The following is a 27,301-nucleotide window of genomic DNA, read 5'->3' as shown; positions in this document are numbered from 1 at the left end:
ACTCCCTATCTCCATGAGGTTATTTTTTTTTAAGCTCCCACATATGAGTGTGAACATGAGACATTTGTCTTTTGGTGCTTGGATTATTTCACTTACATAATATCCTCCAGTTCTATCCATGTTGTTTCAAAAGACAGGATTTTATTTTTTTATAGCCAAATAATATTTTGTTTTGTATAATATAATATTTCATTATGTAACACATAGTATATATGTGATAATATATAATATATAAATACATAATATATGTAACATACAATATATAATGGAATATTATATTGTACACACACACATCCCATTTTCTTTATCCATCTACCTGTTGATGGGCACTTAGGCTGATCTTGGCTATTGGTAATAGTGCTGTAATACACATGAGAGTACAGGTATCTCTTTGACATACTGATTTCCGTTCTTTTGAATATACACCCAGCAGTGAGATTGCTGGATCATATGGTAATTCTATTTTCAGTTCTTTGAGAAATCTTCATACTGTTTTCCACAGTGGCTGTACTAATTTACATTCCCACCAACAGTGTAAGAGGGCTCCCCTCTTGCCACATTCTCACTAGAATCTGTTACTCTCTGTCTTGGGTAAAAGCCATTTTAAATGGAGTGAGACGATACCTCATTGTTTTTTTGATTTGTATTTTCCTGATGATTAATGATGTTGAGTGTTTCTTCATATACTAGTTGGCCGTTTGTAGGTATTCTTTTGAGAACATCTATTCAGATCTTTTACCCATTTTTAAGCAGATTACTTGGCTTTTGGCTATTGAGTTATTTGAGCTTCTTATATGTTCTTGCTATTAATCTCCTATCATATGGATATTTGTAAATATTTTCTCCCATTTTGTAGGCTGTCTCTTTACTTTGCTGATTGTTTCCTTTGCTGTGCAGAAGGTCTTTAACCTGATGTGATACCATTTGTCCATTTCTGCTTTGGTTGCCTGTGTTTTTGAGGCTTTAGTCAAGAAATCTTTGCCAGACCAAAATCCTGGAGTGTTTCTTCAATGTTTTCTTCTTATAATTTCATAGTCTCAGGTCTTATATTTAAGCTTTTAATCCATTTTGATTTGATTTTTGTATATGGCAAGAGATAGAGGTCTAGTTTCCCTTTTCTGCACGTGGAGATCCAATTTTCCCAATAGCATTTATTGACAAGACTGTTCTTTCCCTAATGCATGTTCTTGGTACCTTTGTTGAAAATGAGTTGACTGTAAATTCATGGATTTATTTCTGGGTTCTCTACTCTGTCCCATTGATCTATGTATCCATTTTTATGTCAGAGTAAATATTTTAGGCTTTGCGAGCTAAGAGGCAAAAATCAAGTATATATTACGTAGGCACTTATAAAACAGGAGAGAAAACAAATTTCCATATTTTTTAACTGAAGAAATTCAAAAGATAACAATAATGATGAAGTGCCCTTTTTTTGTAACAAAGATCCACTAATGAGAAAAATGGAATTTTTATTCAGGGGATTAACATTTTGCTTAATTGGAGTTCAAGGTTAGTGTTTCTAGTCATCAAATCAATTGCAAATGTTCATTAGAAAAACTGTTGACCACTGTTAGCTTGTGGGCCATACAAAAAGAGGTGGCAGGTCAGATTTGGCCCACAGACCATAGCTGACTGACTTCTGACATAGTATTAGTTCAGTCATTTCACCATCTTTCTTTCTTTACAAGCCCTAAGTTAAATAATATCCTTTGGAATGCAAACTTTTTCTCTGCTCTTTGTTGTATATCAAGCATCTACAATAGTGCTGGGCACATATGAGGCCCTCAATACATATTTCTTTATGAAGAAATGATTAAACATTTTTCTTTTATTTTACATGTAGACATTTGGACTAGGTGGAACCTAACTAATTTATAGAGTCAAGATTCTGGGAACCCAGAATAATGATTAGACCAAGAAACCCTGTTTCATTTACTTCCGAGCATTCTATTTGTCCCACCATCAACTACTAGTACAAGTTACTGGTCTATTCAAGTGATAGTATGTTCAATGTCTGAAGAAGAATTAATAGAAGAAAATTATTAAATGGAGGTAATTCAATGCATTTATTGAATTTTTCTGAAAAGTAACAATCATTTCGTGTTGGTGACATCACATCAGTGATTCAGAGAAAATTAAAGATTATTATTCTGAGACACTAAACCCACAAAATGCTATTTAACTCAAATTGAGCTTGACCTCATTAATGGAGGCTATAAGCTTTCTACTATAATTATTTCCACATCTTCATATTCATATTTTATCAATGGAGAAAGAGTAGACCAACACCTGCCTCCAGAGTGAATAGAATTTTTAGAGTCATGGAATATTTCAAAAATTGTTCTAATTCAATGTATTGATTTTAAATGTGAAGAAATGAATAGAGCATAAGTAGGTGACTTGCCTGGGTTTCTCATGTGTGTCAGTGGCAAAAACTATTATTAGAATCAATTCTAGGATCCAATCTCTAACTATGTTGTCGTGAAAGATGAGTTACAAAGAAAAAGTAAATTATATTCCTTGCGCTATCAAGTTATAAATTGGGTAGCTCAAACAAGAACTTAGCACAGCTTTACTTTCATGATTAATGCAACCCATAGAAGATAATATACAATTATTTCAGCAAACACTAACACAAAAATTTTACGTTTGGGCCAGCAATATTCTCTGGTCTACATTTAATATGCCAATAATCAGAAACTGATTAAATTTGATGAAACACTTGGTTGGGAGCAGGGTGCATATTATAATTTCAAGAGAACAGACTGGGCACAGTTTGGGAACCAACTTGGTTATAGAGGCAATAAGGCTGTCCAAATATTTGTTCCTTGTCCCATCTGTCTTCCTAAGGCAGCACATTGCAAATGAGAGGGAGAAGGCCAAGTTCACACACCCTGTATTGTGTTTTTTACTTAGTTTGTAACTATTGCTCTCATACTGAGCATATCACAGATTACCACTAATCTGATGAAATTATGACACATTAGAATAAATGCTATTTTAATTGCATAATGTCATAAAGTTTATAAAATGCTTTTACATGTGTCTGAATTGAAACTCATACTAGTATCACAAAGTGGACAAGTGCAATAGATTGTATAAATGGCCTAAATCTTCATCCCTCTGTGCATCCATGCCCCTGTGCCATGTGACTTTGCAGTTCATCTCCCTGAGGGGGATGGGTCCATTTCCCAGCGCTATAATTCTGAGGCCAACCCTGTGACTTTCTCTGGCCAAGGGCATGTAGGTGGATGTAATGATTGCAGACTCTTGAAAAGAGACTTACACAGTTCCATTTCCTCTCTTGCTCCTATGCCATGACAGCACAGTCGGGCTAACCTACTAGAGCAAGAATCAGAAAACTTTCTGTAAAACACCAGAGAGTAAATATTTTTGGTTTTGTGAGCCATGTGGTCTCCACTGCAACAATTCAACTATGCCACGCTGCCATTGTGACACAAAAGCAGTTGCAGGAAATATAAAAATAAGTAAGTACTGCTGTGTTCCAATAAAACATTATTTATAAAAACAGCCCGTGGGCTGGATTTGGTCCACAGTCCATAATTTGCTGAGCACTGTACTAGAGGATAAGACACATGGGATGGAATTGAGTTGCCCAAGTAACCCTAGTTGAGGTCTTTCTGAATCAGCCAAGTTTCAGCCAAGTTCCAGATTCCTTAGAGAACCCAGACACACATCCAGCCGGACCACCTGGCTAACCCGTAACTTACAGCAGACACATGAGCAAACCCAGTCCAGATCAGCTCAACCTTGCAGAATCATTAGCAAAGTCACTGAGTCATAGGATGATTTATCATGCAGAATTATTGTGGCTGTTAATACAGTAGGTAAAGTATTAATTTTGCCACTTTAGAATTAAGGATGGGGCATAAAGCCTCAGTCATTATCTTAGGCAGCCAGAAAGCCTCAAGACTCAAGACTCAAATATGGATGTTTTTCAAATCCAGTATCTATTCACTATACCACACTGCTTCAGTCCTTCACGATTCTCTTTAATTTGGGTGGTTTTGCTTATATAAAGACATAGGTATAGATATGAATGACCTAGGCTGAAAGACTAAAAACTTCAGGCAGCCTCTAACTCTCCACTGATGTCCTTCTTAGTATTGGGTCATTAAAAATTATGTCTGGCTTCAAGTTTGGATTATTTGGATTATTTTCTTGAACTTACTAATACAGATATCTTCATGGTATATCAGAGTCTATATTGTCCTGGTTCATGTTTTCCAAAACTTCAGTAAAAGGAAATAACTTAAATGGTCTACTCTTGCACACAGCTCCTATCTCTCCATTTTACGGCTCACATTTTATGCAGGGCTGTCAGGGCTTTCTGAATTAAATGTGACTTAGGGCCTGCGCTTGCTGACTGAGGAGGCTCATAGGTCCTATAGCTCATCCACAATCTTATACATGAGCTGTCAAGTATGAGAGATTGGTGCCAAATTCAACCCAACACGGCCCCTTCCCAGTAGTCTGCCTTCGACAACTCCTTCTTGTCAAATCCAACAGTTTACACAGAATATACAGTGAATAAAGTACCCTGAAAGGTATGAATGTAGAGGTGCCGCTTTGGCTGATGGCAGGAACACCTATCAGCTTCCCACAGGGCTGACATTTCAGGCTGGCAGCGGGGAGATGATCATAGGATTTTTGTGCTGCTGTTTCTAAATGGATTGTAAAGACTCCCAAGGCAAATTGCCTCACTTCTCACCATCTGCCTCTATGAAGAATCAGTGTGATGCAACTATGCAACTCAGAAAACTTTCTTTTTGGTTTCTTTATTTATAAAGTAGAGCTCTCAGGTGAATGGTTGACAGAACCCATCAGGATTCCCTAGGACTGGGCCTTATTGCATTAAAATTTGACACTTGGTTGTGAGAAACTCCATGCCCTTCTCCTCGCTGCCTAGCAAAACTTCGGGCCTTAGAATCATTGCATGTTAGATCGGGAAGGTAGTAGTCAGAAGTGCTTACGGGTTTTGAGGGGTCTCCCTAATAACTAGGGATCTGAGATTGTACAATTACCTTTTGATCGTTAACCTCCTAGCTAAACTCAGCATAGACATGCCAAGTCACTTCCTGATTGGTAAGATACAAGAAGTAGCCTCTTTGGGTTTTAATATAGTGAAAGGGAGAATGTATCAGTCAGAAGAGTGATTGGATAGCCCAAGAAACAGGAAACAAAAAATACAAAGATAAGCATTGAGTATACCTATCCAAGCACCCACAGTAGTGAGGGTCCTGTGTCATCAGACTTGGCCTTGCCAGTCCCAATTGCAGAGTCATTCCAAGTGTAAAGATGAATTGAATGTGGGATGCTGTGGCCAACAGACTGTGTGAGGTTTTTCGTTTCCCTGAAGACATATTATCTCCATCTTGAAGTGAATAATGGATGTGTCAGATTATCTTAGTTGTACGTCATTTAATATTTGATTCCTCTAACTCTGTTTGGTTTAAACCCACACTCACAAACATGCTGCTTCGCCACACAAGCCAACATACGGCAATGTGCAGAACACTGGGACGTGGAGTGACTCTGGGATCTTTAGCAGTGATCCCATAGAGAGAACCAACAGAAGCCTCTCTTATGACTTAGCTTCCAGGGCATCTTGACCACAGCAAGAGAAGCGACTACTCTCTGGGATTCAGACAACCAGGCCATGGGACGGTCTGTTTCCATGCATTTCCTGCCATTCTCATTTCTACTCCAGTCTCATTTATATTTAGGTTCTTCTGAATCTGCCTCTCTGGGCCTAAGAACTCCTGTGCCCTCAAAGAGTCAGTTTCTCAGTCTTCAAAATAGAAGGACTCATCTACCTGACATTAATTCAACAAGGATCTCTCAGCCTTGTTTAAACCACAGAGGCTTTCGATGTACACAAAAATCTCATGACCTACCCCCTCCATCAACATGCCCAAGACAGTGCATCTTACAGATGTTCCCGCCTATTAAGAAGATTCTATGTCATGTAGTATTATATAAAAATATAAAGTTTTGTCCAATATAATACAGATTCAATATCTATATAAACATAACGTTTGCCCTTGCTACAGTAATTCTGGTAAAATCTACCTCACTCCAGTTTCATTTGAGAGTCACTGAACCCTGCCCCCAAAACCCCCATCATTGCCCTAGATGATGACTCTGTAAGAAATACAGATCTTCCAGTTTCAGTGGATCTTGAACTGCTTGTGATAGAGTTGGCTTAGGATAGGTGAGTACAGAACCAGGCCTGAATGTAGGGAGATGGTGGTGTTTCGAAAAGTAACAATGTTATCTGATTACTAAGCATTCATAATGGTTAGTACTGGTGATGGGTGTGGGTGTGTGTGTGTACACGGATCTGCATGCAGATACAAAGGTAACCACAATCTTTGTTTTCAAATTAAGTAGCAGAAACATGAAAACAAACCCATCCTATTCCTCACAGGAATAGCGTTAAGGCAAGCTGTACGATTCCACCTGCGTCCCATCAGAAGTGAAAGTCACTTAGCGCACAGACTTCACTCTAGAGCCAATTCTGTCTTACAGTCAGGTGGGGAATCCTCGATGCAGGATTCTAGACTAGTAAACAGCTTTCCCCTTCATCCATCCTCCTTCACAAAAGCAGTTTCACTAATAAATCCCCCTGTATCTAAAGCTTCTCTTGTGAGTAAAAGTATAGTTAAAAAGTATTCTAAATTGTTTTTACAACTTATACTTAAGTTTAGAAACTGAACTGGGTAATCCCTAGACTTTTTCATTTTTCCTTAAGTGTGTTCTGTTCATATACATAGTTCCTATACCTCTGAGAATATAAAATTTAAATGTCCTTTTCCCCTAGTAATTGTCTACTAATGAATATCAAATATTAATAGCTAAATGGATAACTGCTACAATAACCACCATCCGTTCTGCTTCTGCTCAGAGAAGCATTACCAAGTGAGAAGAAAATTTGAGAAAACAATGGAAGACGTGATAATGGTTCAACAAAGATCTGATCCAAAACTAGGAGGAACTCAGTTATCTGAATCTTTGTGATTGAGAGATTACTGAAATAATTTACACATGGGAAACACTTAATGGCTTAAAATATACTTTTTTCAAAGGCTTCACATACAGAAAAGCATATGACCTTCAAAAAATCTTGTAAAGTTTGAGAAACTGCAGAACAGACAGTGTAAGCCAGTTGCCCAAATCCAGAGAGCAGGGGTGTGTGTGTGTGTGTGTGTGTGTGTGTGTGTGTGTGTGTGTGTATGTGCGTGTTCATGCAGGCAGAGCCAACTCATGGGTTTCAAACTTTTCCCTCCTGAGCTCATGGTCTTTTCTATTAATTACACCACAAAGAGTTCCTAAGGCCAAGATCCACAGTATGCAAAGCTGCTTTTTTAACATTAGGAAAAGAAGTAAAAAGAAACTTGTATGGAATTCTACATAGTCAATTGTCTAATAGGTTTTGTTTATGGACTTCAGAGTTGCTCAAACTATGAAACCTAAAATGCAACGCAGTGACTTTTCTCAAATGGCACATCTAAATGAACGATTCACAAATGCCATTCAAAGTACTGTTTAAGAAATACATATTTAAAATTAAAATGCATCAAAAGATACGAAAATCAAAAACTAATATAAATTAGATGGATGGCATATATAAGAAAAATACTGATATTTTAAAAGCTCACCCTTTATTATAGAGACTTAAGTACACATTCCATGTAAGACCAAAAAAAAAATCTAAATTTGTGTGATTTACGTGCTACATATTTATATGTAGAAACCAAACAACATATCTGGGTGCTAAATCTATTAAGTGAAATTTTGTAGGGGGACAGGATATGCATACAGTCTCAAGTTATGACCCCACATATGATTATAGAAATAAAAGGGTCCCTTTAAAATGGACAGATTTGGTTGACACTACCTTACTAAATTGATCAAATTTAATTATCACCAATAACAGGGCAAACTGATATCATATGCCTGTTGATGTTTTATAATGTGAAGGACACACCACCAAAAATGGTTAATCTGAATCTAAGAATGAGAAAATCCTAGATAAAACAAATCCAGATTAAGGGTCATTCTGTAAAACAACTTGTCTGTAACTCTTCAAAAAATGTCAAGGTTAGACAAAAGCAAAAGTAAGTGAAAGAATTCTCTGATTTAAGTGAAAGCCAAACAGAAATGATAACAGAAGGCAATGTTTGGTCTTGGATTCCTGGATCCAAAATAAAGCAGTTATAAAGAATATTGCTGAGGAAATTGGAAAAATTGGAATAAAGACTATGTATATGAAACACTATTATATTAATACTAAATGTCTTGGGTGTAAGAATGGTATTGTGGTTATTTGGAGAATGCCTTGTTCATAAGAAAATCGTGCTGAAGTATTAAAGAGTGACGTGCCATGATATCTGCCACTTACTCTCAGATGTTTCAGAGAAAAAGAAAACAGAGAGAGAAGAAAAGCAAATATGCAAAATGTTAACAACTGGTGAGTCTAAGCGAAGGGTATAGAGAGGTTCTTTGTACTATTTTTCAACTTTACCCTAGGTTTGAAACTTTTGAAAACAAAATACTGGGAAAAATCAAACGAAACAAAATCATTCTTTAAATTCTTTATTTCACGTCCGTTTCAGCAGTGTTGAAATATAGGTTTCTCATACACACAATTATTTTATAGATTCAGAAGTGAAGTGCTGCATGAATGTTACAAATCATAACATGATCCAAATGTATAAGAAAGTACTTTAAAAAATCAGACAAAAGACCTAAGAATTATTATGCTAAATTTCTAATCCAAATGTAAAAACAAGAATAGAGGATATTGGCAATGCTAATATTCAAAACGGGTTTACCCCAGTTCGTAATTCCTCTGTTCCTCTCCTACCTAAAACCTAAGAAAGTATTCATTATAAATTGGAAGTAGAGAATTCTTAAAAAACCAACTGGATAATGAGTTGGATGATTCTCTTTACAGGTACAATTTATTTTTCAGCAACCTGTAAGCCATGGAAAGAGTAACTCCATATCCAATAAAAAAACTCAAACCTCTATTTGGCTGGGGAAGGGGTGTCAAATATGAAATGGTGTGGTAGATCCGTGCTCCGACAAAGAGTCTGAAGTGCAGGATGGCTGTAGAGAGGTCGGGACCACTCAAGGAATACAGGAGGCCAATTCCAAGAAATGGAACAATATTTTCAAGGTCATTCAGGTGGGCTCTGTGGAAAAAGATAACTGTTGAAGACACTAATTACAAAATAGTAGATATGTATCCTTTCTTCTCTCTCTTCTAAAAACTAAATCTGAGTACTCATGGATCCTTAAATTTCAAAGTAAGATTTATTTTTCTCTCTCAAATTATCTTGTTTCCTTACCCACTTGACTTTTATTTAGAATCTCTCATTATTTTTGTTTCCTTTTACTTTTAGTGTATCTTTAAATATCACAGAAGGCATTTTGTAGTTCCTAGAATATCAAAACAGCATCTATCTAATAGAACTCATTTCATTTTTGTAAATACAAGATACTTTTTTCTTATGAGGTTCATAACAATTAGCAATTCAAGAATCTTTTTATAAAAATTCTTTTTCCCAAAGGAAGAAAACCTTTTTGGTGTTGATGTTTCTTAAGACTCCTCCTTTGCTTCTGCTACTCTCCCAAATGATCATTGAGAGAATCCTTGCCAACCCAAACCACTAGGCTGCTAATAATTAATTTACCAATTTAATATCAAGAATCTCATGCTCTTATGTCTAAATAACAGAATATATAACTAGCCTTTCAAATACAGTAAAATTTTGGCTAACTTATCTTCCAAATGCCAAATAAATTTGTTAAGAATGATGGTCCAAAACTACAAAGGACACACAAAAAGTGGGACAGGTGAAAGAGAGAAAGAGAGAGAAAATTTCCTACATGTTTTCTTTATAACAGAACTGGAAGAAAAACAAAAAGCATGTTTTAGCCACAGTTTTGCTCCAAGTCATGGCATCTTGGGTTTCTCTGGCTAAGACCGAATACAAAACACTTCTACTATTGACTTGACATTTTTATTATTATTGGTGTTGTTGCTGTTGTTGTTTTTAGAAATGAGGTCTTGCTCTGTTGCTTAAGCTGAAGTGCGGTGGCACAATCACAGCTCACTGCAGCCTCAAACTCCTGAGTCTCAGCCTCATGAGGAGCTGGGACTACAGGCCTCACCACCATGCCTGGCTTAATTTTTAAATTTTCTTTTTAGAGATGGGATCTTGCTATGTTGCCCAGTCTGGTCTTGAACACCTGGTCTCATGCAGTCCTCCAGCCTCAGCCTCCCAAAACACTGGGTTTACAGGTGCAAGCCACCATGCCCAGCAACATTTTTGAAAATACTTAATTTTAAAATATCATGTCCCTTAAGTCTACAGAATTAGAAATTGCTTTAGAATCTAGGATAGAAATGGAGAGTTTGATAGAGTTTGTCAGCTACTGATATGTATTTCAGAATGAAAACTATTTCTGCTTTACGTTACTCTCTTCTATAGCATAAACATATAATTATTACATATTGCCTGCTCAATGATCATCACTCTCCTCCTCTCCTTTCCTTTCTCCTGTTTTCCCTACATTATCTCTAAGCTTGCCTCACAAAGACGATGACTACATACACACATGAAGAAGACAGCAGCAGCCCAGATAAGTAATCATTTGAAAAGGCTTCAATACAGAATAAAAGCAAAGAGAGGAAGGTGTGAGTGTTCCTGTGCCCTGTCTTTCATGGAGCAATGCAAGTACTACTGAGAATGCGATGGGAAAGAAAAGACAGGAATGCCATTTTCTATTAAAGGGCCCACTTTGTCAATGACACCAAGGGTATTCGTTTTTGTCCTCTGATTTCTCCTGCAGCATCACAGAGACATACTCACCTCCAATCTTAGGCACGTTAGTGTCCTTCACAACATGCCAAAAGGACAGAAATTGTAAGGTTGAGGAAGAAACTATAAAAAGGAGACTCTCTGGAAAACAATGTCCACTTCTACGCCTGTGTTAAGCAATTGACACATGGAATGGAATGTTAAAGCAGAGAAGAAAGTCAAGGACAGTAAGAGGACCATGAGGGTAGAGGGAAGGAAGGTCAGGGGCAGGCGTTCCTTTACTTTTCTAGCTCCTGCGTGTTTTTCTAGCCTCTTTCTCTTTATCTTATTCTCCCTTTTGAGCTCTCTTTCTCTTTCGTCAAAATGTTCTCAAAGATAACACTCCTCATTATGCTAGTAAGAGCTGTTTTCCACAGTCCCTCATACTTATGCCAATTTATGGTGTATTTTGTACTTCTTTTGAGACTGTTCCAGGCGTACGGTTCCCCAGCTCTCCCTGTGAGCATGTGCCGCAGTGCACTATCACCCTTCCGTCCCAACCCTCCCCTCTGCTCCAATGACAACTTCTTCCTGGAGCGGCAGCTTCCTTCATGTTAGCGCCATTTACCGACAGCTGCCAAAATCTATCACCAGGTGAACATCGGTCTTCCTAAGAGACCACTTTCTACCTGGGTCTATTACCCTTCTCCCCCATGATTATATTTTCCCATTTTTCTTTTTCCTTTGGACAGACATTCCCTGGCACACATTTGCTCTGTGACGGACCTTCCCAGCATCTCTGTGCTCTTGAGGCCACAGCCGCGCCTCCTACTCTCAGATCAGAATTACTTGGATCCCAGCATCCGCCTGACCCGGACAGACGTTGCTACATGCATCTGGGGATTGTCAGGCTGTGAACAACTACAAAAAGAGCTGCACAGCAGGCTTTTCCTGACGCCCTCATCTCAGCCAAAGCTCTTCACCCTCAGCACACAGCCATGTGTTCACATTCTCACAAAGGAATTTTCCCAAATTGACGAGACTTCTTCTCTCCTCTTCTTTCAAATCCTAATACTCTTCAAGATCTTCCTTTATGAAATATTCCTTGGAACTAAGGGAACATGGCTTCATATCATTCTCCCATTTCTACATGCATGTGGGTCTTACTGGGGGTGGGGGGCGGGGAACATTATAAACCCCTGAGGGTCAGGAACTCAGTCTTAAAGCTCTTTGATAGCATCTCAGGAGAAGAAATGACAGTGATACATACACAATAATCTCTCCTTATATGTGTGTTCATACAGTGGGGCCACAAGGGACATCATCCAGTTCAACCCCTAGCCTGCGTTCCAGTCTCCTGACAGAGTCCGCAGCAAGTGTCACTTAGATTCCATGGAACACTCTCAGTGAAGGGGTATTCTCTACCTTTAAAGGGAATATATTCTAAATGTCTCTCCTGTCCCTAAATACCAACCTCAAGCGTTTGTTTTGTCTTTCAGATGACTCCCTGTGTTTCACCAGCTGGTCTGTCTGCCTTTCAACTTTCTTTTTATCTTTTTGTGTCGAATGTATATGGTATTGAATGCTTCCTAGACAACGTAAGAGAGTATTAAATAAATAAATAGGTCGAGTGCTTTCTAACCATCACGGTTTCTGCCTGTCTAGAACTTTAAGTCACATATCTTGGTATTTCAACACATATTACTTTAAGTTGTTAATGAATTGTTCCATATGTGTATGTATTAATTTTCTCTATTGTTGCACACGGTAAAGCATACTTTTCACTGCATTTATAGCCCCATTCTGTCCCTGCCAAATACGCTAATCGTAACAGCTTTACAATTACTGAAGTAACGAGAGAGGTGAAAAAAAAAAAAGGTCTAGCTTAAAAATCGAAAAGGAAGATTCTGGAAACACTCTCTCTGAAAAATATCTCCAAAAGTGTGTTATTAGGCACTTTTTCGATGAAACAGGTACTATGTCAAAAAGCATTTTGCAACTGGAAACTCCACTCTGTTGGAGACGCTCTTCTCTTACTATGCTGAAAAGCCAGTGTCTCATCACGAGGGGGCGCTGTGCACACAGTCGCTGCACCTCCTCCAGGACGCGAACCTTCTCAGAACTAGGGTCAATTGTTCTTCCTTACATTTATTTGCAACCTGACTAGCAGATCAATTTAGATAACGTCGTTCTCCTCTAAAAGTACAATCCCATGGGCAGGGAGTAAGGGTGGAAGGTCGGAAAGAATAGTAGGTAGGAATCTAAAATCCCCAAGTAAAATATCTTTTGTTACGCTTTCACACAGGAGACTTATTTGGATTTTCATTTCAATCTTACTAGTGCTACTGAGGGTCTAATTGCTTCTGATCACTTTCTAGTTCTGGGCAATTTTATAAATACAGGGCCATGACTAGCATCATGCAGGCGGCTGCCTGCTCTAAAAGGGGAAGTGCATAAAGGACCAGACAAGGCTTTAAACGGTTTCATGTCTCCTCGCTGGTTTTGAAAACTTCAAGCTTCACTCACTTTTTTTTTTTTTTTTTTTTTTTTTGAGGCGGAATTTCGCTCTGTCTCCCAGGCTGGAGTGCAGTGGCCGGATCTCAGCTCACTGCAAGCTCCGCCTCCCGGGTTTACGCCATTCTCCTGCCTCAGCCTCCCGAGTAGCTGGGACTACAGGCGCCCGCCACCTCGCCCGGCTAGTTTTTTTTGTATTTTTTAGTAGAGACGGGGTTTCACCATGTTAGCCAGGATGGTCTCGATCTACTGACCTCGTGATCCGCCCGTCTCGGCCTCCCAAAGTGCTGGGATTACAGGCTTGAGCCACCGCGCCCGGCCCACTTTTTTTAATTTTATTTTTTTCATCTAACACATAATTTTTCCTTTGATATTGTTCTGCTATTGTTTGAAATGTCCACAGTGATTCCTTGTCCTGAAACTATTTTATATCTGTATTCTTGACACAACCCATTTTCAAGACTCACTGATTTACACAGCAGGGCTGCTGAATTAACAAGTATATAACTAAGTGAGACAGAAGGTGAAATTTTGTGCTAAGTATCTGCACAGACTTTTTCTTAGAAGAGAAACCTTCTTGCTTGATGAATAGCTTGGGGGTAGAATGGTTTTGCATGAGCAAGAAGGTACTTTTAATTTTAGTGCTGAAAGGTTGAAGAGTCTGTGTGGCTAGAGGAGAGCCTCAAACATGGTGTAACACTGGGCGTTGCTTGAGTGAAGGAGGTACAGCTACGGGGCCTATTCCCGAAGAGAGGATGCTGAAGGTCATTGTCAGACAGAGAAATAACAAACAACTTGAAATGTTTGTGTTGCCACAGTGTAAATGCCTCTGCACTTCCACTTACTCAAGTCTATTTTTAGCCACATTTCTTTTTAGTTAATTTGTGAAAGGAACTGACTGAAGGGCTGGATTAACATCCAGCATAACCAACTGCAGAATACGGAAACATGCATAGAAGTGGGAATCCAGATCCAGAGTTAACCTGGAGATGATATGCCGTAGGGGAATCTGCAGAAAACTCGGGAGGGGCTTCAGATTTTCACAGAGAATCACAAAAGGGATAATGCAACCTAGGTGTCCATCAATATGAATTGGATAAAGACAATGTGGTAGCATACACCATGGAATACTACGAAGCTGTAAAAAAAAAAAAAAAAAAAAAAAAAGAATGAAATTGGATCAGGCACGGTGGCTCACACCTGTAATCCCAGCACTTTGGGAGGCCAAGGTGGGTGGATCACCTGAGGTCAGCAGTTCAAGATCAGCCTGGCCAGCATGGTGAAACCCAGCCTCTACTAAAACTACAAAAAGTTAGCTGGGCATGGTGGTACATGCCTGTAGTCCCAGCTACTCAGGGAGGCTGAGGCAGGAGAATGGTTTAAACCCAGGAGAAGAAGGTTGCAGTGAGCCGAGATCATGCCATTGCACTCCAGCCTAGGTGACAGAATGAGACTCCATCTCAAAACAAAAAGAGAGAGAATGAAATCATGTCCTTTGCAGCAACATGGATGCAGCTGTAGGCAATTACCCTAAATAAATTAACACAGGAAAAGAAAAACAAATACCACAAGTTCTCACTTATAAGTGGGAGCTAAACATTGGGTACATAAACACAAAGACAGCAACAATAGATATTGGGGACTATTAGAGGGGGCAGAGAAGGGGAGACAAAGGTTGAAAACTAATGGGTACTATGCTCACTACCTGGGTGATAGGAACAATCATACCCCAATAGTATCTTGGCTTATTGCTTTTCATTGTTCATTGAATTCCCAGTACATTAAAACATAATATCTAAAAAGAGATGGCAGTGGGGAGAGGGACAGAAAGAGGTTCCTACTCCTCCAGACTGTCAACATTCTTATTTTGAATCTTACACAAAAATACCTAATTCTTCAACCTTTTACATGAGTTGACAGTCTCTCCTATGGAGATGATAAAACTGTAAGAATCTACTGTTCCCATTTTACCTCCTCCCTGCCATTACTTTTGATACATCCCTACATAAAGCAATGTTATTAACCCCAAGAAAGTACAGATAAAAGTACAGTATTGCAAAATTGTCTATACATACAATTGCAATGATACTTGGAGACTTTCAGATGTCCAGTTTTCTGTAATTGTCATGTGGAGTAGGTAAGAGGCCTCACTTTTTTTGTTCAGTCTCCAAGACCCTGAGGCATCTTCACTGAGCTCCTTGCCAAAATTGTTTCATAAAGTAAGTAATTTCAAGAGACACTGGTTTACCTGCGTACACGTTCTACTCTGTCATCTGTTCGAAGATACTTCTTGGCATTTTCTCCTTTGCCAAATGTTACACAGTCTTCTGGATTGGCAAAAACCTATTCCAAATACCAAGAAAAAAAAACTTATTTCAAATACTGGCCAGGAGCAATAGCTCACACCTGTAATTCCAGCACTTTGTGAGGCTGAGGCAGGATTACTTGAGCCCAAGAATTCAAAACCAGCCTGGGCAACATAGGGAGCCCCTGTATCTACAAAAATTTGTTTTAAATAGCTGGGCATGGTGGTGGGCCACATGCCTGCAGTCCTAGCTACTCAGGAGGTTGTGGTGGGAGGATCACTTGAACCTAAGAGGTTGAGGCTGCAGTGAGCTGTGATTGCACCACTACAATCTAGTCTGGGTGACAGAGCAAGACCCTGTCTCAAAAAAAAGAAAACAAACAAACCAGCAAATAGCATGGGGATATTCTACCTAGTAAGTTATTTGCATTTTAGTGGAAGAAATACAGACATCCAGGTTGGCCCATTTGGAGCAATAAATCAAACATAAGAGGAGAAGAAGGCATCTATGGTTAAAACTGAATTTTTATTAACAATGCAAAGTTGTAAAAAGAGAAGCATAAGTAAGAACTCAAACAAAAACCAGTGAATAAAAACAGTGAAAAGGAAGCAAATATGGGGAAAGGCATAATTCTAAGTCATCATTGACCATTACTATGGTTCACTGGTATCTTTTTCACAGTGATGTTGACATACCTCCCCTCAAGTATATTAACATTTCCAAGTGATTGGCTCATCTGAAAGTAATATGTTTACCTGCCAAAGGTTCTGGAGAACCAGCAAGAAGCATAAAAGAGTAAGGGATGGGAAAGGTGTCTTGTACTTTGTCAGAATATGTGTACCTCTTTTCTTTTTCTAAAGCAGATAAAACTTTTGGTTGAAGAATACTGTATAATGAAATTTGAGAAGCTGAATTGAATTCCTGGGAATAAGAAGTACACATTTATGTATTTCTTCCTGCAATTATTATGCTCTTTGAAATAGCTTCCCCATCCCTTGAAACTTGAAATCTGCATTTAAAAAATATTTAAGCATGAGCCACTATTTAATAATTTATGGCAGAGAAAAACACAAACTGCAAAATTAATCTCATATGTTTTCTATTTTTTCTTAATAGGATGTGAACATTATATTAGAGAGAAAGATGTTGAGAACTGATGCACAGGGCTGGGATACTGCTCATCAGTTTTCCTCAACATCTTTATCTGGAACAAGTATTCCAGATAAGGTTCTTAAGGTCAGGCCTGTCTTGTTCATCATAGTGCTCCCCTAAATAACTGCCTGGCACACACTAGATGTACAATAAATACATGTTGAATATAGAAATAAATGTATTAAAATGGAAAGAGCATGAGATTGGATTTCATGCAATTTCAGTTTGAATCTCAGTTTCACTCTTTATTTGTATGTAACCTTGGGTAAGCTATTGCTAAGGACTGAATTGTGGCCCCCCCAGATTTTATGTTAAAGCCTACTGTTCAATGTGATAGTATCTGGGATATGAGGCCTTTGGGAGGTAATTAGGTCAAGAGAGTGGAGTCCTCATGAATGGGATTAAAGTCTTTACAAGAAGAGGAAGGAGAGAGTTTGCTTCCTTCTCTCTCTCTCTCTCTCTCTCTCTCTCTCTCTCTCTGCTCTGCTCTGCCAATGTGAGGATACAATGAGAAGATGGCCATCTGCAAGTCAGGAACTGGGCCCTCACTGAACACCAGATCTGCTGGCATCTTGATTTTGGACTCACCAGACTCCAGAACTGTGAGACAAATGTTTGTTGCTTAAGCCACCCAGTCTATGGCATTTCATAAGAGCAGCCCAAAGGGACTCAGACAGCTACTTAACCTCTAAGTTCCCCTTCTATATAATGGAAAGACGAATCCTCGTTTCACCTGACAATGCTAACAATTGTGTAAAATGACTCTATGACCAAGTACACATAAAAAGCATCATGGCTCCCAGAACTCTACAAATGTGAATTCCCTTCGTCTTTTCTTATGAGACAGGGTACATTTCCTTGATGACATTCTGTTCCTAGGAGTCAGTGTGGACCTGGAAGCAGACAGCCACTTTGTTGCCTGATGCTGCAACACATCAGCTAGTGACAGACTTAACCATGTGGGCATGTGCCCTCCATTAAAATGCAAACATCCTTCCATTATACCGCAAAGTAGTAGGCCAGGCCCACGCCTGTAATACCAGCACTTTGGGAGGCCGAGGTGGGCGGATCACCTGAGAGATCAGGAGTTTCAGACCCGCCTGGCCGACATGGCGAAACCTCATCTTTACTAAAAATACAAAAATTAACTGGCCTGGTGATGCATGCCTATAATCTCAGCTACTCGGGAGGCTGAGGCATGAGAATCACTTGAACCCGGGAGGCAGAGGTTTCAGTAAGCCGAGATCCTGCCACTGCACTCCAGCCTGGGCAACAGAGTGAGACTCTGTCTCAAAAAAAAAAAGATAGTAACAAGGAAACACCTTAGGGAAGACTGTGACCTCTGAATAAAATCAAGGCTCTAGAGGACAAAACTCAGGACAGGTCCTAAGAGAGAAACAGATGGTCTCCAGGAAGAAGTTGCTGAATGGGCACAGGGACTACACCAGTGAAAATATTTTAACTTTGCAAAGGAAGCCTTGCTCTACGCGCTTCAAGCAGGCATAAACCCTGCTTGAATACAGAATATATGCTTCAGAATCTGTCTACCACCTTCCCCACATCTGCACTAAAAAAAAAAAAAAAAAAGTCATTCTTATAATGCTGGGTAGAAAACCTTAAAAAGTCAGAGGTACACAAAATTCAAAAGGTTCATATCATATGAGGCTCACTTTGAAAGTAAGAACTTTAATTCTCAGCCTTTTTCTTCTTTTTCTTTCTTTCTTTCTTTTTTTTTTTTTTATCAAAATCATACCCTTGACCTGTGCTAGCACTGAAAATACCAGTTAAGTGTCTGGAAAATGATTGTTTTCTAAACCCGCATTGGCAAAATTAATTCCAAAATGTGAAAACTTTGATATTCCAGAATATCTCATCTGCCTTAGCATAATGACAAAAGGTAAAAGTCATTATGAAAAAACCATTTACTAGTTTCTAGGAGAAAGCGACTGTTCCATAAATACATCAGATCCATCTGTGCCAAACGATTGCATACTTCACTTACAGCATAAAACAGTGTGATATTGGGCTTTATCAAAAATTAAAAAAGGAAATTAAGAAAACTGCTCTCCAGAATTCCAACTCCTAAAAGTAAGAAAATATTACCTCCAAATTTCTTACCTTTCTTGTCATTCTATAGAATGCAGTTGTAGCACTCATAAGCATCATTTTTGAAAGAATAATTGTTGCATAGGAGGCAAAAGCCATGAATACTTCATCGTCCATTATCTGGGTGAGGTCAACCATTTTTTCAATTTTGGTCTGGACTCTGAAAAAGACTTAAATAAAATGGGAAAAAGCAGACATAAATACCCAAAATAACTGGAAGATCATTTGATGTTCTTATATTGCAGCATTAACTATACTGTTCTTAAAAATATCTTGGACTATTTGCAGAAGAAATGATCATTTAGTTTCTAAAATATCAAAGTAAATAGGGGCTGAATGCAGTGGCTTATATCTGTAATCCCGGCACTTTGGGAGGCCGAGGCAGGTGGATCACTTGAGGTGGGGAGTTTGAGACCAGCCTGGCCAACATGGTGAAACTCCATCTCTACTAAAAATACAAAAATTAGCCAGACGCAGTGGCGTGTGCCTGTAATCCCAGCTACTTGGGAGACTGAGGCAAGAGAATTGCTTAAATTCAGGAGGCGGAGGTTGCACTAAGCCAAGATAGGGCCACTGCACTCCAGTCTGGGCGACAGAGAGAGCTTCTATCTCAAAAAAAAAAAAAAAAAGTAAACAATGTTATATTTTATTCAGTTCTATATTATTAAGTTTGAAGACATCAAACAAGTACTACTTGAAAAAAAGGGTGCACTATAGGCAAAAATAAATAGCAAAAATGCCCTAAACATAGACTAACATCACATACTTGCATTGAGATTAACTGTAAGTAGGTTGAAAGCAAAAGACCAGAGGTCATAGACTGATCTCTTTGGAAACGTCAAACTATGTATCTAGTAGCAGCACTGAACTTAGGAAAGCCTCAGTTCTTATATATCCTGCTTTGGAGATCCAACTTACAACTTGTTGTCATTTTAGTAGTATTCAAAACTGTAGACTTCAGGATTTGAATTCCAGTCCCACCATTTAGCTATTAACCTTGCTTGAGGGATTCAGTCTCTGAGACTAAATATCTTCATTCTCAAAAATCAAAATAGTAGGCCTGGGGCTGTGGCTCATGCCTGTAATCCCAACACTTTGGGAGGCTGAGATGGGTGGATCATGAGGTCAGGAGATCAAGACCATCCTAACACGGTGAAACCCCATCTCCACTAATAATACAAAAAATTAGCCGGGCGTGGTGGCGGATGCCTGTAGACCCAGCTACTCGGGAGGCTGAGGCAGGAGAATGGCATGAACCCAGGAGGTGGAGCTTGCAGTGAGCCCAGATCATGCCACGGCACTCCAGTCTGGGCGACAGAGCAAGACTCTGTCTCAAAAATAAATAAATAAATATATAAATAAATCAAAATAGTAATAGTTTCTAACTTAATGGGTTGCTGTTTAATGTAATTGAGATAAAATATGGACTGGCCCAAGAAAAACCTTCAATAAAGTTTATGATACTCTCATCATGATCATCATCATGATCACTGTCATCATCAATTCCAAGACAAGTGAAGGAGAAGCAGGATAATGGAAACATCAAAAAACCAGGCTTGCAAATGCAAGGTAAGGAATTGCCATTTATGGTACTTTCATCAGTGTAATAGGGAAGGAGAATTAGCTTTTTGTGATCCTCGAGTCATTTCGCATTCCAAAGTTACATTCAACTAAAAGCTGTTGAGTAGAGGAATGTAGCTGTGTCTGGAGTTGGAAGTATAATTGGGAATGTGCTGAAGAGGAAAGCCAAGACACATTGGTAATACTGAAGTCAAAACAGGTAGGAATTTAGGGTAAAGTTTAAAATGTAAATTTCCAGTCCTCTGACGTTATTCTTTGTAACCTCCTTTTGTTCTTTCATCAGCCCTGCTATCTACTTCTCTCTCTTCCACAGAAACACACATCTTTTCTCAGACCCAAGCTTAGATGCTATTTATCCAGGTTAGCATATAGTACTATCTCTTCTAGATGATGTCCATTCCCGCCTTTAAAGTTCAACCCCTGCATGTGTCCTTATTAGCCTGACATCTATCAGATGCAATCTTTCTATCCATCTTACCAGTAATCTATATACATTTATATGTATCATTATTGGTCATATAGCCATGTTTGTGTTGCTGGTGAATGTGATTAAAAACCATATACATATATTTAGCTTTATTAGAGTTTGCTATGTGTTCAACTATACTATGTACGTTATGTACACTTTCATCACCCTTGTTAATCTATTACAATTGTCATAACTGTACCCATTTCAAAAGAAGAAAAAGGAAATTCGAGTTGTTAAGCTGCCAAGCTGGGACATGAACACCCCATACACTTACTACACTATACTCTCTCTTTCAAGAGACTTGATTAATTCTGCTCTCGACTCTTTAATTCTGCTTAATTCTAATTCAACTGACGTTAAGTGAATGCCTACTCTGTGGCTGGCACAAGTAGGCACCCCTTATATCTGTCATCTTCTTTCTTTTTCCAGTTATGTGGTGAGGTAGGTATTATCATTCCCATTTTGCAGATAAAGAAATCAAAGCTACCTAAGTAACCCCTATTTTTGTTTTCTTTTCTTTTCTTGAGATGGAGTCTCACTCTGTCGCCCAGGCTGGAGTGCAGTGGTGCAATCTTGGCTCACTGCAACCTCTGCCTCCTTGGTTCAAGCCATTCTCCTGCCTCAGCCTCCCAAGTAGCTGGGATTACAGGTGCTCACCACCACACCTGGCTAACTTTTGTATTTTTAGTAGAGATGGGTTTCACTATATTTGTCAGGCTGGTCTTGAACTCCTGACCTCAGGTGATCTGCCCGCCTCCGCCTCCCAAAGTGCTGGGATTACAGGCATGAGCCACCATGCCCGGCCCCCCTATTTTTGTTTTCTTAGACTAAAAATGTACGGCTTGGATTTAGGCAAACAGAAACTACATGTGCAAGGTTTTTAAAAAATCCCCTAGATAGCAAATTAATCAACCTCCACAAGTCTCTAGTCTTGAAAGCACAGTATGTTAGATGAGCTCTCAGTGCAAGATAATATTTTCAGTAACATTTAATGTGTCCGCTTTTGTTCTAGTATTGAAGGGGTGAAAGTCATGAATAAACTGCACTGTCTTTCAGAGTGTAGGTAAAGTAATTAGCTTAATAAAGGATCCCTAAGTCCCAGGCCTCTGTACAGAGATCTGAAGAAATACAGCAAGCACGTGAAGTTTTTTAAAATTAAGGTAAGTGTATCAAATAGAAACTTGCTACTTAACAATAATTTTAAAACTAAAACATTCTCTGTAGGCCTCTACACATGTTCCCAGAATGAAATTTATTTATTGATGCCACAAAAGTCCAGAGAACTTTTTTCCCCCCCTCAGTGAAATTGGTATTGAAAGAGTAGAGAAAAAAATGGCAGCCTCCCGGGACTGTTGGTAGGAAAGTACATAAAGAAGTCAGTGGCTGGGAAAAAGGGCAATGGGAGGCCTTTTCTTTAAAAATGGACAACACACAGCGCACTTCACACAGAGTTTCTCAATCATGAAGAATGTGGCTTAACTCCTAAAGTCTGTGGTTTTTGGGAGACAGGCCAGCACCAAGCTTCTGACACACACCTGTTGAGTCAATGAACCATCTCTCCGGGGTAACATCTTCCACTTCACAGTACCCGAGAGCCAGGTAATAAGCAGTAAAGGTAAGAAGGTTAAGAAATAGTAGTTGTTTATGGCATGGATTAAGGCAATGCTGGTGTAAACTTTTTTTCCCCCCAAAGCTGATTTATCAATAAATTGCCATGAGTTTGCTGCATAAAACTGGAGCCGTTATCATGGTTGGCTCTGCAGTCAAAACAAAATTACTGAAAGCCTTTTACCAGGAAAGGTTGTCAGAAGAGAGAAGAGTGGTCCAGTATAATAATAAATAACAGGATGAAATGTCAAGTGGTTTGAGGATTCAAGGAATGAAGGAGAAAAAATCTAAGAAAAGTAAGCAGGGAAAAACACTAATTTGGTTATGAATTATAGAAAATATTTACAAAGATGAATCATGTTTGCACAGTGGTTTGTTTGCTCATTGTATTCTCCATTCATTGGCCAGCATGCTAATAGATATCTCCACCTCTCTTACCAGAGATCAGAGCTCTGTCCCCTAATGTGGAGGTGACTTCCTCATAAGAGGACATGGAGTAGAGTGTCAAGTATTCAAAACTCTGGAACTAGATTGGCATTCGGGTGGATCTCGACCCTGCCACTTAATAACTGTGACTTAACTTCTCTGGGACCTCTTCACCTTACCTGGAAAAGGAGGTGAATAAGAACTCCTATTTCACCAGATTCTTGTGAGTCTTAACTGAGTAAAGTTTAAAAAGTGGGGCCCGGGCGCGGTGGCTCACGCCTGTAATCCCAGCACTTTAGGAGGCCAAGGGGGTCAGATCACGAGGTCAGGAGATCGAGACCATCCTGGCTAATATGGTGAGACCCCGTCTCTACTAAAAATACAAAAAATTAGCAGGGCTTGGTGGCGGGCGCCTGTAGTCCCAGCTACTTGGGAGGCTGAGGCAGGAGAATGGCGTGAACCTGGGAGGTGGAGCTTGCAGTGAGCCAAGATTGTGCCACTGCACTCCAGCCTGGGGAACAGAGCAAGACTCTGTCTCAAAAAAAAAAAAAAAAAAAAAAAGTAATAATAATAGTAAATTAAATAGAGATACAGATGCATGGGAATATATATATATATAAAATGTATAGTTTATGGGACATATCTGGCATTTGGAATGTTTAAACCTTTTTTGTTTTTTGTTTTTTTTTTAGACTCTGCCTCACGAAAAAACAAAGCGTTGGGACCCGTTAAATGCTGCGTGTTTGGTAAATAAAAATGCTCGACTTTGGCGCTGTTCTAGGCACTGAGGATTTTAGAATTTTCAAAAAGCTTTTCTATATTTTATCTCACTTGACCTGAAAAACCCCAAGGTAGAGCCAATAACATCTTTTTCTACCTTTAGTATATAAGGAAATCGAGGCCCAGAAAGGTAGTGAGTAATATGACCCAAATTCACAGTGGAGAGACCAAGACTGCAACTTAGTTTTCTCAAGTGTTTAACTCTGGGCTACGCACCATCAAGGCTAAGAATTCTCAACAGCTCTGGTCTTCTGGAGGCCTTTCCTTGTCAAATCTCATTCCTGTTTTGTACCCCTCCCCCAAAACCCCAGTACTATCTATCAGAGAAGAATCTTCACTTCTCAGTTGAGGACCTCCCTTTCCCTTTATAGGCTTTTGGCCAAAATGAGCAAAGTTCTCTTCTTAGGATGAGGTGGCCAGCCTTTCTACATCAATATTGTGAAACACACGAATAATCTGGGCACACATCCCCAGGGCCATGACTCTGCAATTTTGTACCTTCTAAAACTAACAAACACTACACATGAAAGAAAGAAAAAAGATAATTCGGTGGCCATGTTGCTGGCTACTTTAATCTGGAACTCTAAATTAATTCTAGCATTTCCTGAAGGCATTGTGGTGGCTGCAGACTCAGCCCGCTATGCGGTCTCATGCAAAGTGGGGTTCAGAGCCCAGGGGCTGGGGGTGAAATGCTGGTGCCTTTCGGGGGAGTGGTGGGGTGTAAGGCCTTTCTCAGGAAACTGTGCTGACCTCCTTTTCCAATCTCAGGGATTAATACACACCACTCTAAAACAAACCCGTAGAAAAATTTTACTTGTCTGCCACAGGGAGTAATATCCAAATTTGGCCTGATTTGCCTTTTTTTTTTTTTTTTTTTTTTTTAAATTACACCAAAGATAATCAGCACACACAGCTCTCTCATTTTTGGAAACAGAAGAAGACAACAAAGTCCAGTACTATCCTAAGGCCAAGGAGGGCATATGCAAAAGGTAGGTGTAGGCCGGGATTCGCAGCAGGCTGGGACCCCAAGAAAACTGGGCTTTAATGATTGCTGGCTGAGAGACCGCGGTGTCATACAGCAATGCTTGCTGGGCACCCACTCAGCACTCACTGGGAAAGAAATCGGGGAGAGGAAATAGGGGAATATAAACGCGGAGCTCAGACTGCCACATTTCAAGAGAAGCAGAGAGACTAGAAGACTTACATGTACTCCTCTCTCCTCTGTCCCAGGCCAGCTAGAGCAATATATGAGACCTTAATTCCCGAAAAAAGAGCTCCCTTCTCCTTTTCTCCTTCCACATGGCTTCCTCCTCCAGACTGGGGAAGTGGGGCACAGGTGAGAACCCTCCCAACGGGTTCACCCTTAGCTCTCCTGTCACTGGCTATAATATCACACAAAAATATTATCATCTAACCCACATCCTCCTGTTTCGATAGCTAACATTATTATTAGTATTATTATTTAGTATTACTTTAAAACTTGCTGATGTTTCTCCCATCAAAGTGAGCTCAGAAGAGTAAATCCTGTCTTACAATAGGCATAAAGGTCATTATGCCCATGAAAACTGAGACACCGCAGGCTTTTGCACTCTTGGGGAGAACAGCAGTCGCTTAAACTACAGGCATTTCCTCCATTACTACAGCTTGCACGTGCCTTTTCCCCCTTCCCCAGAGTTCCAGGGACCCTTTCAAAGAGGAGGCTACTTTGGCTTGAAAAGGGAAAGTTTGGAAATCATCACTCAAGCATGAAAAGACTTATTCTCTCGTTTCAGTCTTGGAGTTTGAGAAATGGGAAAACTTACACGGGGACAGAAACACAATTCCCTTTCAAAAGCGATCGATCGATTGAAAAGCTAAGGTTTAGCGGCTAAGTGGAGCCAAGGACTTTCGGGCTGGCAGAGATCCCCCCAAGTCTTCCATCTGCCACCCACCCTGGCCCTCCCTGCCCGCCACCCTCTGCACGCCGTCCCCTTCTCCCCTCCCAGTACGCACGGTGAGGCCGAGGAGGAGGAAGCTGCAAGCCTGTCCCGCCGCCGGGTCGCGCGCACTGCAGGGACTGTCGCCGCGCGGGCCGGACGCAGGCGCCGCCCCTCTCCAGTTAATCTCCTATTAATTAGTCCTCCCGCGTTTAAAGCCCGACCCCAACCTCGCCAAATCCCTCCTCTAAATCACCTGATTTCCCCGCCCAGAGTAACCAGCGTCTGCTGATTCCCTTTGAGCCCTTCTATTTGGCGCCCTTGGAAGCTCTGGTTCCTGAAATGCAAATTCCCCTAATCAGTGGGAAGGGGGACATTAGCCATTGTCTAGCAACTCTGAATCCTCGAACATTTCAGGATTGGGAGAGGGGAAGGAAGGGGAAGGCGGTTAACTTTCAGTTATCTGAAAACGATGAAAAAGATCACGCGGAGTTTTGAAAGTTTTTTTAAAAAACTTAAAAAAAAGTTTTTTTCAAAAAAGTTAAAATCTCCACGGTAAAACTAATTGGCAGGCGTTGAGAAAATTACCTTCCCTTAGACTTCACCTCCCCTGCACTGGTGGCAAGGCCTCCTTAAAAGGCTGACAATGACAGAATATAACCTTCAGTAAAGATCACTTGCTGTGTTCCAAATTCATGACACCAGACAACTTGCTTTGTCACGATGTCCCCTCCCGTTCAGGGTCCAGAATGAAATTGGAGGTAATTGTACTGAACCAGTTCATTACACAATCAGCTTAGTGTGTTTTTTTACAGGGAGGTTTAGAGGAATGTTTTGGGAAGCCGTAGATATTTAGTCTACTATCAATATCTAGATTAGGGATACTTCCAACCTTCCTAGTCCCCATAGTCCGCACAATATTTATGGATCTATCTTCCATGAGTTTATACGAGAAATGCTTCAGGATTTCTGTTTTCAATCTATATTATTTCTCTTCTAGTGCTAAATCTCAGACACCACCTGTTGCAATGTATACTTCCTTTTTTTGCTCTTAATTTACTCCTTTAGGCTTTAAGGGATATCTCTAGGACTAACTTTCTAGGATTTGATGGACAAGTTCATGTTCTATTAAAGAAAGAAATAACTACCACTTTGCTCTAGGAACAGAAATTAATCTAAGGCAGGTCTGAGAATGATTTCTATAGAAGCATAACAGTGGGAGTTTTGGAAAATCTAGCATCATAAGGCATCTGTTCTTCATTTTTATGTCTGTATCTTTTCAAAACTCTACTTATTCACCTATCTTTGTAAAGTATACTAGAATCTGTCTGTAACACTAACTGGGATAGGTTAGAATTTGAGATGAAATAAATCTATTCTGAATTCTCTCCAAAGGAGTTTGGTATTATAAGTATTTAAGACTCTCTTCATTTAGTATAAGGTGATACAGGCCAAATCTTATGGATAACATTGCAGAAAAAGGAAGAGGAGAGCTATTATTTAGATAATTTGGTCTACAGAATGCTAGTTGAATGGTTCTAACATTTTTTTAAAAAAGAAAGTAGCACTTGACTCATCTAATGCTCTAAATATAGAATGTGTCCAAACTAT

General features: G+C 39.6%; 1 protein-coding gene and 1 long non-coding RNA gene across 4 annotated transcripts; one reads left to right on the top strand and one right to left on the bottom strand.

Annotated features, from left to right (window-relative positions):
* Window positions 1–2,047: 2,047 nt before the first annotated feature.
* On the bottom strand, window positions 2,048–25,832 carry MGST1 (microsomal glutathione S-transferase 1). Of its 3 annotated transcripts, none has more exons than XM_077953684.1 (4): window positions 25,767–25,832; window positions 18,923–19,070; window positions 15,595–15,689; window positions 2,048–5,790 (listed from the first exon to the last, which is right to left on the bottom strand). In XM_077953684.1, the coding sequence occupies exons 2-4, from the start codon at window positions 19,046–19,048 to the stop codon at window positions 5,652–5,654; spliced, it is 360 nt and encodes a 119-aa protein (XP_077809810.1). In that variant the 5' UTR covers window positions 19,049–19,070; window positions 25,767–25,832; the 3' UTR covers window positions 2,048–5,651. The 3 variants fall into 3 exon arrangements, with proteins under 3 accessions (XP_077809810.1, XP_077809809.1, XP_015006694.1); XM_077953683.1 differs by lacking the exon at window positions 2,048–5,790 and adding an exon at window positions 8,604–9,221 and having other exon boundaries at window positions 18,923–19,080; window positions 24,979–25,832; XM_015151208.3 differs by lacking the exon at window positions 2,048–5,790 and adding an exon at window positions 8,604–9,221 and having other exon boundaries at window positions 18,923–19,080.
* LOC144332803 (uncharacterized) lies at window positions 22,908–24,763 on the top strand. The gene is made up of 3 exons (XR_013400926.1): window positions 22,908–23,217; window positions 23,687–23,740; window positions 24,671–24,763. It is a non-coding gene; the product is annotated as an uncharacterized LOC144332803 (long non-coding RNA).
* Window positions 25,833–27,301: the final 1,469 nt, after the last annotated feature.

The sequence above is a fragment of the Macaca mulatta genome, chromosome 11 (assembly GCF_049350105.2).
Source record: "Macaca mulatta isolate MMU2019108-1 chromosome 11, T2T-MMU8v2.0, whole genome shotgun sequence".
NCBI classification, from domain to species: Eukaryota; Metazoa; Chordata; class Mammalia; order Primates; family Cercopithecidae; genus Macaca; species Macaca mulatta.
This window is presented reverse-complemented; position numbering and strand designations above follow the sequence as displayed.

What these genes read in the sequence shown, in the direction of transcription:
- MGST1 (XM_077953683.1), bottom strand. Translation starts at nt 19,048, where the DNA reads ATGGTTGACCTCACCCAGATAATGGACGATGAAGTATTCATGGCTTTT. An exon ending in TCTATAGAATGACAAGAAAG is followed by an intron (nt 15,690 to 18,922) that starts GTAAGAAATTTG and finishes TATTTGGAATAG; the next exon opens with GTTTTTGCCAATCCAGAAGA. An exon ending in AGAGTAGAACGTGTACGCAG is followed by an intron (nt 9,222 to 15,594) that starts GTAAACCAGTGT and finishes CTTTTTCCACAG; the next exon opens with AGCCCACCTGAATGACCTTG.